The following is a 14,260-nucleotide window of genomic DNA, read 5'->3' as shown; positions in this document are numbered from 1 at the left end:
AACAACCCCGAGGACACACTTTCAATACATCCACGGACACAGAAGAGCCCATTAAAGCACTTCCACTCCTACACACAGCACAATGATGGCAGGAAACCCGGCTTTTATCAGCGTACTGGGAGCTTTGGGAACAGATGGATGACAGATGAATGAGTGAGGGAAGACGACGACGCATGAGGTTCACGACAGACTGGTCAATTAGTGAGGTTTAACTAGATTTAACTCAGCCCAAAATTAAAAATGTGTCATCGTTTATCTATCCTCATGTTATTTCACACCTATATGATTTAACATAAGGCAAAGGTGAGTAAATTATGACAAATTTACATTTTTTACAGTACATGTCCCCATATAAAACTCAATTACCTTATTTCAGGCTGAAAAATAATTACAAAAATATATGCACTACTGTTCAAGTACAGTATTTTTTTTTAAATAAAAGAATATTTTTATTCAGCAAAGATACATTAAATTGATCAAAAGTAACATTATAATGTGACCAAAGATCTATTTGAAATAAATGCTGTTCTTTTGAACTTTCTATTCATCTGTGAATCTTTAAAAAATAAAATGCATCATGGTTTCCACAAAAATATTGTGCAGCACAACTGTTTTCAACAGAGATGATAATCAGAAATGTTTCTTGAGCAGAAAATCAGAATATTAGAATGATTTCTGAAGAAGACTGGAGTAATGATGCTGAAAATACAGCTTTGATCACAGGAATAAATTATATTTTTAGATACATTCACATAGAAAACAGCTATTTGAAATTGTAAAAATATTTTACAATTTGTACTGTATTTTTTAACAAATAAATGCAGCCTTGGTGAGCAGAAAAGACTTAAAAATATTTATTTTTAAATCTTACAAAAAATCTGAATGATAGTGTACATAATTATAATAAAAGAAAATTATTATAATAAATGCACAACATTAAAAACTGACACTATTTTGTATACCTTTATAAAAAAAAAAAAGAGAAACACTAAAAAGCAATCATTTGAAATGCTAAAAGTGAATTAAGGCATCACAACATAAATATAATTCAGGCAACTCAAGTAGCCTTTTTCGTTCTCATCCTCACACAAACAACTGTCAGCAGCACGCACGGCTCTTTTCAACGCTTTGTCACAACTTTGAGTCTCTTTTTGACACACTCAAGGATATACAAGCATTGTTTGCTTGATACTTTCTCAGCAGAAGCTTCAAAACAGCTTCAAAAATGTGCTGTCCTGAACCTCATAACTGACACAAACACGCACCCTGACTTCTAGAAATCGAGTAAAGCCAGATAAAAAAAAAAAGAAGACATTTTTGCATGCAATATGCATTAGGTGGTTCTTGAAGGGTCTGAAAACTTTCGATTGAGTCGCTTTCACAACACTATGAAGCCAAACGTCAAGCTACGGCATTACCGTTTTTACCATTTATTTTTTCTTTCTGTGATGCATCAGAGCCATCACCTAAACTTTTATCTGTCTTCAGCTCAAATGCACGTGATTGGACCATTTTTGTTGTTTCGTGCTTCTTTCGGTGACTCAATCTGCGATGTTTTTTTCGTGTGGAGGTGTCGTGACAGTCGTTCAGGTGAGGCTGTTCCATCTTGAACATCAGGAGGAGGATAAAAGGCTACTGATTATCTTCACTGCCATTTACAAAGCTTTTTATTCTACTTATACAAAGTACCTCACTAATGGACTGCCAACAAAGAGAGAAACGGGTTATTGCACCAAAGCTAACCTGAACTCTGAACAAACCCAGACCAGCTTAATTAACCACCTTAAAGGAACAGTTCGCTCAAAACTGAAAGATTAGAGACTGACAGCATCGTTTTAGTCCATTTTATGACTTCGGATGTCTTCGAAGAGAGCAGACGACTCACTTTTTTTGAAATGTGAAAGCTTGACAGTTTTGGTCCCCATTGACTTTCATTGTAAACTTGAAAAGGCTGCTATGAATATAGACATAGTAAAAGTATGAAAGGAAATTATTTATCAGTCGATATTTGGTCATTTTGAGAGTATTAGCTGATATCAGGATATATCTGGTTGGTTGATTAACAGAAGTCTGAACTTTGGAGAGTAAATTTCCTGTTTTCAAATGCTTAGAGTAAATCTTTGAGTACACACTTGTTATAAAAACATTTCATTCAATTTCAGAAATATTGCACACACAGACTGTATCTATTACATATGTTTTATGGCATATAGATTTGTAGATATATGGTTTGATTTCTTATTCAGAATCTGTTTCTTAAAAAAAAATTAATAATAATTAGGTAACACTTTAAAATAGCCTTAGTTAACCTTACCGAATGCATTAATTAGCATTAACTAATATATTTGCAGTAATTATGAATCTTTGTTAATGCAAGTTCATAAAAAAAATACACCTGTTCATTGTTAGTTCATGTTAGCTCAGGTTCATTTCATTAAATAATATTAAGATAAACAAGTTTTCAAGATTTTAAAAATGTATTAGCAGCTTACATGTTGAAATGATCATTTGCTATGATTAATTAATGCTTTAGAACAATTGTTCGTTGTTAGTTAACTAGTGCCATGTTAAATAATGCCGTTAACTAAGGTATTTTAGTGTCACGTAGCAGACTTTTGTCATGATTTATGGTTTCATCTTATCTAATATTAAGGACAATTATTAGATATTAGAAAACTGCAAAAATAATAAAAAATGTCTGCAAAAATACTTTTTGAAATTGTTTTAAATAATTTATTTAATTAATCTTAAATTATTTAAATTATTTTTTTAGCCCAAATATTCCTTCCTTAAAAAATATTAAAATAATTTTTGATTGAACCAGAATCGTTGATGAATAATAGATTTTTTATATTTTTTTTTATATATGCTCCTCAATCTATATATAATTCCAATCAGCATTGGCAAAAACTATATCACCACTGTTTTAGAAAAAAAAACAATCAATTTTGTGGAAAATGTAACATTATTCCAGGAAGAAAAAACAAACATGCATTTTAAACTTTTCTTTTAAATAAACCAGGCTAAAACAGCACAGAAAACCAAACGAACTGAACTCCAATGTCAGTTGTTCAAATACAGATATCAAATTCACAAAAGCCACCAAATATGACTTTCTGAATGATATTCTAATCCACTACGCTACAACATGTGTCCCACACACACCAACGGTTATTCAAATAAAACTGAAATTGTCACAAATTAGCTGAACAATAGTGATAATACTAGTCTCACTCACCCTGGGGACGTTCTTGTCCCTGTGCCACATTCAGTCTGACAGATGCACAATATCCACCTTTAGCACACAAAAATTAATCACAGCTTTTATGAAACACTAATGCTTCTGGACTCCAGACGCCATTTAGAGAATTATGCAACTCAGACACGACATAACTGAGTCCTGTCAGGAACATCATCACGAACAGAAGCCGTAACACACAAAGCACCACACCTAATGCATGTGACTAAACGTATGGGATACGTCATGACTTGAGCAATCCTGCAACAATGTTTCACTTCCAGTTTTTGCTCATTTAGCTTAAAAGCAGAAACTAATTACACACAACATCCTCTAAAACTGGGAAACACCATAGACATTCATTCCTCACAACGAGTGGTTTCAGTTCAAGCGAACGAATCTTTATATGGTAAAACTGGCGATTATCAGATCTCTTTACAAGTCAATTAGTAACATTTGAATACTTAACAATAATACACTAAACTAAACTGCTAAAGCCATCTAGTAATTGTCTGTAAGGTACTTTCCAAGTTTTATAGTAATTGCTGTATATCGCCAAGCACAATCGTATAATTCACGCTGGCGGTGAATCTACAAAAAAATAACATAAGAAAAGCAAAAAATATATTTCTAATATTTTACCAGTAGGTGGTGCTGTAATCAAACTTACATGATATTCTCAGGGAATTGTGGCAAAGATATGTTCAAATTTTTCTGTCAATACGCAAAAGTGTCGCTGAAATACAACCTCACTTTCTGTTTGGCGTCTTTACCAGAAAGTTCATTATGTTTCTGGAGAACGGTGTCAAAAACCAAAAACTCAATATGTGATTTTTGTGAGGACAGATCTGAAGATGATCTGCACCAATTTTGATGAAGACTGGACAAGAAGATAAATCGCAATGAAATCACAATTGTGATTAGGCGAAAGCTGCGATTGGGGCTGTCAAAACGGCTAAAAACTAAATTCAAATTTTTTACATTAATAACATAAATATTCAAATTTAAAAGGCATAATTTCAGTTTGGGGGAAAAAAAGCTTTTTGCTTCTTGGTGTAGAACACAGAACTGGCTTTACTGATAAGATGCGCATGACAATCGCATTCAATTAATCGTACGGCCCTACAAGAAGATGTAGGTGGAAAATAACAGCTAAAATAGCAGATATGCATTTTTTAAAAAATGATAAAATAATAGTATTCCAATGGCTGGAAACCTAAGGCAGGTAGACAATGGCAAGTGTCATTTAAATATGCAAAACTATTGTAAAAACACAGGCCCACTTCCTATTTGGCACCTTAACATTCATATCAAACACAAAGAGTTTAATATATCTAAAAGCTTTTAATTATAACATCATTTGACTAACGTTGTCTTAAATTTATCTGAGTTTGAGCACAAAGCTTGAAAGTACCACGAAAATTGCAATCCCAGGGTGCATTTATTTAGAAGAGGAAAAAGATTATTTCTAGGCCATTTGGTTAAAAAGTTATTAACTAAAATGTAGACGAGAAATTGAGCTGTTGGAGGCCCTTGAAGGAAAAAAAATCTCAATTTTAATAAGGCTGCAGATAAGGCGGCAGCGCAAATCTCACATTTTGTCCAAGCCGTGAGTGTGCTGTCAAATCTGCAATTACTTATAAAGCTTATTCTTAACGACAGCTCTGCGTTTGTGCTCTAAAGCGCTGGACCCCGAGGATGCTGGAGACACTGTCAGTGCCAATTACACTCACTTCTGCATTATTGTACTTCCGGTCTCTTTAGACTGTTTCGTATTGATTTAAATCACAGATTAATGAGCTAACTGCCTGTGGGTTATGCATGTAGAGCAGACAGTGGACATCCACGGTTACACTGACAGTAATGAAACATCCCAGTGCAGACGACGTCGCTCACACGTTAATAAGCGTCGGTGCACACAATGGTAAAAAGGTGCCATGCACTGATATACTTCTGACTTTTCACAGAGTCTGGACCAATTTACAGCTTGTTCTGGCCAAGAATCGCCCACTTATACAAGAAGAGACGTATTAAATAGTTCATTTCATCTAAGAACCACTCTTAAGTGGGAAAACTAATATTACAAAAATTGAGATTAAAATCAAACAAATCTCTGAAAACGAATATTTACATTAATAAGCATTTCTGCCCATCCAAAGTCTGAATATTGACACAGATTTCACCAATTGATTCAATTCCGATTCACAAGCTCCTGATTCGACTGGATTTTGATTCACTTACACAAATATCAGGCACTTTTCTCAAGAAAAACAATCTCTCAACTAACGCGATAAACTATACTATGTCAGTTGGTGATAATATGGTAATATCAGTAATATTGAAGATTGAAATGAACAACCGAGTACAAACTTGAAAGCTGAGACTTTGCTTGATACCAAAAGTGAAGCACAAAGCTTATGACTATTGCACACAAAAGATCAAGCTTGGGTTTTAGGAATAGATATCAGTTCATTAAAATGAAGACAGATCAATCGAGAAATCGAGACCTAACAATATTATTTATTCTTACGTTACTATAACATTTTAATGCATGAAAAAATGTCACACAGGGACATCCTTTAAAATTTTGGAGTGATGAAGCAAACAAACGAATTAGAGTTTCGAACCAATTCTCTTTGAATCGACAGACAGTTTGAAATGACTGATGGCTCATTTTACAAAACCACATTTTACTACTGATGGAATGCAATTAAAACATCTAAACTCTTTTTCACAGGCTGAACTCTGAAAACAATGGAGAATAGGTAGTTCAGATTCTAGCTTAATTGCTACTAAGTGTCTCTTAGCATCTTAAATGACACTGACCTTGCAAATTTGGTGACTGCAACCAGCTCGTTTCTGTGCACAAATGCATCAGACAGTCAATAACCAGAATGTGTCCCTGCAATCTGAGGCTGAGACGGGAAACTGTCACTGGACCCTGTGTGTGATGTTCATCAGCTCACATCTACAAAACATGCCACATAATACCATAAGAGCAGCTGTGGTCTTCACGTGCCAGAAGGACACCAGCCACATCTGCATGCATCTAATCGGCTGTCAGATAAGGAGCGGACACAACTGTGATTTTCTGCTGGTTGTGCACAACTCTTATCTCTTCATGAGTGGCTTCCCTCATAACATAAGTCATTTCCTTTTATAATCTTGCTCCTTTAAAAACAGGCTGATCATCTGTCATGCAGTGACTGGAAGGAAGGTAAACCGTGTGACTGATGTGTGTGTGTGTGTGTGTGTGTGTGTGTGTGTGTGTGTGTAACTCGTATTACACAACTTAAGACACTTACACACTGCATACACAAACACTCAAAAACGCATAAGGCTAACAAACATCCATGCATCCACATATTTTCCTACAAATAAGCACTCAATACATGCATGCATGCACATACTCTAAACCCAAATAACACTGCATGCATGCAAATTTATACTCAAGCATGTTACACAGAAAACCATGCATGAGCATGCAACTCACCATCAAGCACTCAAGCCCGTGCACTTTTGTGCATGTACACAAGCACACAAACACTATGCATAAACACATATACGCATGCATGCATGAATACAAGCAAACATTTAAACACACACATACTCGTACAAACCCATGCACACACTCAGAAACACACACATATGTACAAGCATCCGCGCGCACAGTTCAGCAATGACAGCTCGAGCACAATTGCCTTGTCAACTGCTTAAAACAGCACGAGTGGAGTCTGTCCTTCATCAACCCTTCTCATTTAACATGTCCACATCTGCTCTCCCTCATATTAAGTTTGCATAGCCACACATGAATGAGTTTAATCATCAGAGATGCTTTATAAGCTCAGTTTGTTTAGTCACATGAGATGAACCGCCACGCCATCGGCGAATGTACACGAGACTTATGTAGAGCTCGCATAAAGGATGCTTTTTTTATATATATACTCACTTATCATGCTATATGCACGGCTTTTTCCCCGCTCGTCTCGTTTATGTCTCGGTTAGTCCATTAACGCGCTGAAGTAACTGAACACACGAGACTCCTTCACCAGTACTTTCACACACTTCAGTCTAACATGGAGCGTGTTAGGATTTCTGATTGACAGCGACACGGGCCAATGGCGGAGGAGAATATAAAACCCACAGTCGCGTCCACAAATAGCAGCCAATCAAATTGCCCTGAAGGCGGGACTTTACGGTTTCCACTAGCGAGGTAGAATGTGTCTGTTGTAACTACTGTTAAATGTATTCAGTAATGTGTCATGAGTAATTCATGACGGAATAGACATGTTTTGAGTGCTAAATTAGATTATATAAGTGCATACATTTAATTTTGAAATCCATATAAGTAAAATGACAGTGAAAATGTATACAAAGAATTTTAAAAATATATAGCATTGCAACTCTTTACACACAATATTATGGTCAGGGGTAGCGTATGCATGGTATGCACGTGATCGGAACCTCGGAGAGGGTTCCTGAATCAGTTGATTCAAAGTAGGTTCACGAATCGAGCATTTCACAGATCATTTGATTCAGATCGGGACTTCGGAGCACAAATAATTTGATTCAGAGCAGGTTTGTGAAACTTTTGATTCAGATTTGATTCAGCGGGTTTGCGAATCATTCAGATCGGGGTTTGAATCTGGTTTGCGAGTAATTCAGATCGGGCTTCAAAGCGAGGTCCCGAATCTTTCTTATCGGGCTTTGAATCTGGTTTGCGAATCATTCAGATCGGGCTTCAAAGCGGTTTCGCAAATCATCCAGATCGTGGCTTCAGAGCGAGTTCTTTAATCATTCAGATCGGGGTTTAAATCTAGTTTGCGAATAATTCAGATCGGGCTTCAAAGCAGTTTCGCGAATCATTCAGATCGGGGTTTGAATCTAGTTTGCGAATAATTCAGATCGGGCTTCAAAGCGGTTTCGCGAATCATTCAGATCGGGGCTTCAGAGCGAGTTCTCAAATCATTCAGATCGGGGTTTGAATCTAGTTTGCGAGTAATTCAGATCGGGCTTCAAAGCGAGGTCCCGAATCTTTCGTATCGGGCTTTGAATCTGGTTTGCGAATCATTCAGATCGGGCTTCAAAGCGGGTTCGCGAATCATTCAGATCGGGGTTTGAATCTGGTTTGCGAGTAATTCAGATCGGGCTTCAAAGCGAGGTCCCGAATCTTTCGTATCGGGCTTTGAATCTGGTTTGCGAATCATTCAGATCGGGCTTCAAAGCGGTTTCGCAAATCATCCAGATCGTGGCTTCAGAGCGAGTTCTTTAATCATTCAGATCGGGGTTTAAATCTAGTTTGCGAATAATTCAGATCGGGCTTCAAAGCGGTTTCGCAAATCATTCAGATCGGGGTTTGAATCTAGTTTGCGAATAATTCAGATCGGGCTTCAAAGCGGTTTCGCGAATCATTCAGATCGGGGCTTCAGAGCGAGTTCTCAAATCATTCAGATCGGGGTTTGAATCTAGTTTGCGAATAATTCAGATTGAGACTTCGGAGCGGGTTTGCGAATCATTCAGATCGGGGCTTGAATCTAGTTTGCGAATAATTCAGATCCGGCTTCAAAGCAGGATCGCGAATCATTCAGATCGGGGTTTGAATCTAGTTTGCGAATAATTCAGATTGAGACTTCGGAGCGGGTTTGCGAATCATTCAGATCGGGGCTTGAATCTAGTTTGCGAATAATTCAGATCGGGCTTCAAAGCGGTTTCGCGAATCATTCAGATGGGTTTGAATCTAGTTTGCGAATAATTCAGATCGTAGCTTCAAAGCGAGGTCCCAAATCTTTCATATCGATCTTTGAATCTGGTCTGCGAATAATTCAGATCAGGCTTCAAAGCGGTTTCGCAAATCATTCAGATCGTGGCTTCAGAGCGAGGTCCCGAATCTTTCATATCAGGCTTTGAATCTGGTTTGTGAATAATTCAGATCGGGCTTCAAAGCGGGTTCGCAAATCATTATTCTGATCCGGACTTCGGAGAGAGTTTCACAAATCATTTGAGTCAGATCAGGACTTCGGAGTGCGTATCGCGAATCATTTTATTTAAATCGGAACTTTGGAGCGGGTTCATACAGCTTTTGTTTCAGATCGGGACTTCGGAGCGCAAATCATTTGATTCAGAGGGGGTTCGCAAAACTTTTGATTTAGATTGAGACTTCGGAGCAGGTTCGTGAATCATTCAGATCGTGGCTTCAGAGCGAGGTCCCGAATCCTCGCTTTTGTATCGGGCTTTGAATCTGGTTTGCGAGTAATTCAGATCGGACTTCAAAGCGGGTTCGCGAATCATTCAGAGCATGGTTTCAAAGCGTGTTCTGCACCGCTGGCTGTAGTAGATCAGTGCTCGCAGGGCTGTACAGTGCCAGAAAAAATCTGTGCGATGAATACATTTAGTTGCACTCAATTTTAAAATAATCATCAACATACCATATTTAACTTTTATTTATTATGTGCTAAGACAAAAAGTATCTACAAAAATGATACACTTTAAACATTTAGAAAATAATTCATGAAAAGGTTAATTAATGTTAAACAGGTGCAATCATTTTAAAATAATTCAATTATTAATTTACAAACTATAAACCAATAGAAGAAAATGTTACTGCAGCAATGTGTTCAATATTTAAGATCAATATTCATTTTCACATCATTTCACATCAGCTTTCATAAACTAAAATACACATAAGTAAACACCAAAGGACACAAATAATAACAAATCCCTTCATTATGCTTTCCAATGTTAAACTATTTGTTCTCAAACAGGGGTGTTTTATTATCAAGACACTAAAATTAGTTAAAATTACATTTTTCTTATTAAGTCCATTTATTAGGGGTTCAGGCAAGCAGTCTTCAAAAACACAAGACTTCTATAGTAAATGGCCTCAAATTGTAGAACATGTTCATATATTCACACAAACACTATATCTTCATATCATATGATAGATCTCCTCATTCTGAACAACTTTGCTTCCTGGATGAATGCTGTCAATCAAACTGGTCATTAAATATTCAAGATTATTTAAAAAGGCTACTTTTGCGAACTAGTGCTAGGTTTTTCGCTCGATCGCAACAAAACCACTGCAGTACAATTCTCGGGACCCTCTAGATCAGGGCTGTCCAAACTCGGTCCTGGAGGGCCGGTGTCCTGCAGAGTTTAGCTCCAACCCTAATTAATGCTAGGCATACTAGAAGCTTCCATGCAGGTGTGTTGAGGCAAGTTGGAGCTAAATTCTGCAGGACACCAGCCCTCCAGGACCGAGTTTGGACAGCCCTGCTCTAGATCAATAATTATCAAAACAAATATTGAACTTTACACTTTGGTAAGCTACAACAGCATCACTTTTGAAGGGACTTGGGACTTGTAAATTACCTGAATTTACCAAAATGCTATTTTAATCATTTATTTAGGTGGTTAAAGCCATGTTAACACAATGTCTTAAATGCCTAAAGTGCTTGAACCCCGGTAATCGCTGCTTGCAGCTATATTACTTTAAATAAGATTCTACTGGACAAATATAGATCTTTAATAATGTTTAAATACTGAAAACAGATCATAGTCCTCCAAAACATGTTTTATTAGGCTACTTGCGCAACTGCGCTGGGGAGCGTTTCCCAAAAGCATCGTTAGCTTACTATGGTCGTTAGTTCAATTGAACTCTATTGGTAACGATGGAACTTGCGACTATAGTTGTTTTTGTGAAACGCACCCCAGATCAGGTTTCATGTAGTGCATCCACATTATGTTTTTTATAATATAATTCTAATATTATTTTTGTATGTTGTATATTTGTACTGCTGTTGTTTATCTACTGTATATTTGCTGCTGCAACACTGCAATTTCCCACTTTTGGAATAAAATAAAGTCTTCTGTTCATGGTTTATCATTATAAAATGATATGAGACTAAAGTCAGTTCACGGCGTGATTCCAGAGAGCAATGCGGCCTCATTGAGGAGATTTCCAGCCTCTTTCCTGTACTTCGGACTCAGTTCTTTGGCTCTCCGAGCCTCTCTGAGGTTTTCCTGCAGGTTGTCCAGCAGCCTCTTCTGCTCCTGGTGTCTGGATTCAACATCTTGGATCTGACTGATCATGCTGTCCTCATCTCTCAGAAGCGAGTCGATCATTTCGTGGAGTTTGGTGCTGACAGAGATGACGGATTTGGCGGCTCGGCTCAGCTCGGTGACGTTCTCCTGCACCTGCTTCAGTTCGCTGGGGATTTCGGCCTCGGATCTCACCATCAGACTGAAGTTGTATCCTTTAACCTCCAGACTGATGTGACAGAGCTCTGATGGAGGGAAAATGAGACAGAGAAATGATGAGGGCACTCCATATGGATGGAAATAATTGTGCAGGATGTGCAATATAAATGAAGGGTAAGTAGTATCAGGTATGATGATGAATTCATTTCTTGAATGACTAAATGCAATAAATAATTCAATACATAATCGTACTAAACACATCTACGATAAAAACTAAATAATTACACACCCATGCATCTTTAAAAAAAATTATCTGATTTGCAAAAAAAGCCTGATATTAGCTCATTTGATTATGCATTATTCAAAAATATCAAAGGTTTTTTATCAGCTTTAATACATTTATTATATTTATTATTATTTATATTTATTATTTTTTGGTTTTATTTTTAGTTAACTATAATAACCCTGGTTAAAATACTCCACTTATTGTCAAAAAAAAACTCTTATTTTTTTGTGTCTGTTTGGATGTAGTAAAACATCCACAGATGTATCAGAAAATATCAGCCTCATGTTTGCATTTTCTATTGTCACCGGCCATAATTCTAACCTTGAAATCTAGAATTATGCATAAAATAATGTCATGTGTGAAAACGGGCTCATCTGTGTTTGAAAATCTGGCTCAGATTCAAACAGGAATCATGTGATTGTGGCATTTTTCTGCTGATTAAGTGATCATCACACGAGATTTCTTCACCTTACAAATGGCTGTCGAAAGCAAAAACGTTACGAAATGCACATATTTTGTGAGAAAGTGTGACCTGCTAGAGCAAAATCAGCGCCACAAAATTAGTAAGAAACAAGTACTGGATTTCACTGGATATATAATGCAGGAGTTGATATGATATTAAATAAAAATATTTACAAAACAATTAAAGTGCCCTTTATATGGTAGTCTGAGGTACTATTACCACATCAGAAATCTCCAGGGTAATCACATGCATCCAAAACATGATTCTGAACGACTAATTACATGAAAAGTTGCAATCAACATAAACCTTATGTGCAATTTCTATCCTTTTTATGCATCATACTAATCCTAGATGGACTCTGTTTGTAATGGTCCATTATAAGTAAAGGGTTTTGCTTGAATATCTGGTGTGCAGTCGTTGCTCGGGAAGACTGTGCCCTCTGCAGGCCGTGACTCATGTGTGAAGATCTTACCATGTTTCTCCTTGATTTTCCTCAGGCATTCAGACAGACTGTCGTTTATTGGACAGTGATAGCAGCTTGCAAGAGTCTGAAGCTTGCTCTTCATCGTTTCATAGTGTTCCTGCTGTTTGTTGAACGTTTCTGCAACATCAGTGAACCGCTCATCGAGACCAGGAACACCAACACGACGAGCAACAAAACTGCTTCTCCTCTGATCTACATCTGCTGGAGGATAAACACACAGATAAACAGACAGATAGACAGATAGATAGATGGATGGATGGATAGATAGATAGATAGATACTGTTAGCTGCTGATCGTGGGGGTCTTGCAGACTCAGTTGGTGTTTTATTATTGGACTGAATCAAAGGCTCTCTCTGTAAATGATGGAAAAGTGACATTAGAACCCAAAACAACAAATAAAAGAAGAGAAAGACTATTTTAAATGAATAAACTTCTGCTGTACTGAATATAATAATTATACACGCACAAATCATCATTGATTGATTCAGACAGAATTCTTTTCTTTTCCTGAATGTTTACTCTTCACATGACCTCCTTTAGTTCAGAGTGAGATAAAGGCTTGTTCTGAACTACTGAGGCGTGAAAACAGACGGAAAATAACTCATAAATGACTTCATAAACGATCGTGTCTAAATACAGAGAAAAGGAAGAACGTCAATGCTTTTGTCTAAGTTTAGATCCACCTGATACACTGTCTTATACTCTTAAGATTGAACTTGAATCTACCAAATAACCATAAAACAGCCTCGTACCTCATCGTCTTCATCGGGAGAGGAGAAACAACATCCCATTTTGTCAGTTCGCAGGAGTTTTCTTTCCCATAAAATACTTGAAATGTAAGTTGGAGCTCGATGACGACACAGTCATGTGGTGCACGTGACACACCTGTACAGAGTTTCACCTGCGCGCGGAAAACAAACAAAAACACATCAACATCTGCTCTTTCCATTCGATCTGATTTGACTTATATACGCTTTATAGCCTATTATTTACGTGCTATTATTGATCTAATATTATTTAATACATGCACCTATATATATATATATATATATATATATATATATATAATAAATGCATTTGGCTACATTAATATTCATGTGGAATAATTAAATAATAATAATATGGTAATGGTGATATTCGTCCGAATAAGAGCCGTCTATATTTCTTAGGTTCTGAGATAATATCAGTTCTCTATAATAGTCTCTAGGGGACGCCATTGACACGCTCTGCTTGCTTTTTAATCATTTTTATTTTTAATATTATTAGTCTATTTTAGCATACTTTTTAAAACGTTATCTTTTAATACGTTTCGAGTTGTATGTTTGCATTAAATTAAATTTCCATGCTTGCTTTTTGAAATCGTTGTCATGGTTCTGATGCACTTCCAAATTATAATAATAGTCATAATCATGAAAATAAAAGTCAGTGTATAGGTTGTCAGAGAGAGAGGTTTGCACGAGTGAACAGCTTACAACACCTTGCTTACTTCTCAGGTAACCATTGCATTTAGCTATTTTGAAAATGTATTTGGCAACTTTTGATAAGTGACTCAAACTCAGTAAAAAGGCACACATTTTTCCATCTAAATGACAC

At 36.7% G+C, this 14,260-nt stretch overlaps 2 protein-coding genes across 5 annotated transcripts in view; both read right to left on the bottom strand.

Annotated features, from left to right (window-relative positions):
• The window catches only part of LOC306847197 (hyccin), a 50,417-nt gene extending 43,072 nt beyond the window's left edge, over positions 1-7,345 (bottom strand). For 2 of the 4 annotated variants that reach the window (XM_079381017.1, XM_079381015.1), the window contains exon 1: positions 7,188-7,345. The gene's annotated coding sequence lies outside the window, so the exon portion shown is untranslated. Of the gene's footprint in view, positions 1-3,238; positions 3,467-7,187 lie in introns of those variants that run through there. The other 2 variants (XM_079381019.1, XM_079381016.1) reach the window with 1 other exon arrangement.
• Positions 7,346-9,662: 2,317 nt separating this feature from the next.
• LOC306847133 (uncharacterized protein) lies at positions 9,663-13,526 on the bottom strand. Its single transcript, XM_079380924.1, has 5 exons — positions 13,420-13,526; positions 12,948-13,020; positions 12,656-12,868; positions 10,493-11,520; positions 9,663-10,365 (listed from the first exon to the last, which is right to left on the bottom strand). Exons 1-4 carry the CDS (start codon positions 13,456-13,458, stop codon positions 11,150-11,152), a joined length of 696 nt encoding a protein of 231 aa, XP_079237050.1. The 5' UTR covers positions 13,459-13,526; the 3' UTR covers positions 9,663-10,365; positions 10,493-11,149.
• Between the last annotated feature and the right edge of the window lie 734 nt (positions 13,527-14,260).

The sequence above is a fragment of the Barbus barbus genome (assembly GCF_936440315.1).
Source record: "Barbus barbus genome assembly, chromosome: 27".
Classification (NCBI taxonomy): Eukaryota; Metazoa; Chordata; class Actinopteri; order Cypriniformes; family Cyprinidae; genus Barbus; species Barbus barbus.
The sequence above is the reverse complement of the archived record's forward strand: the minus strand, read 5'-3'. Positions and strand labels throughout refer to the sequence as shown.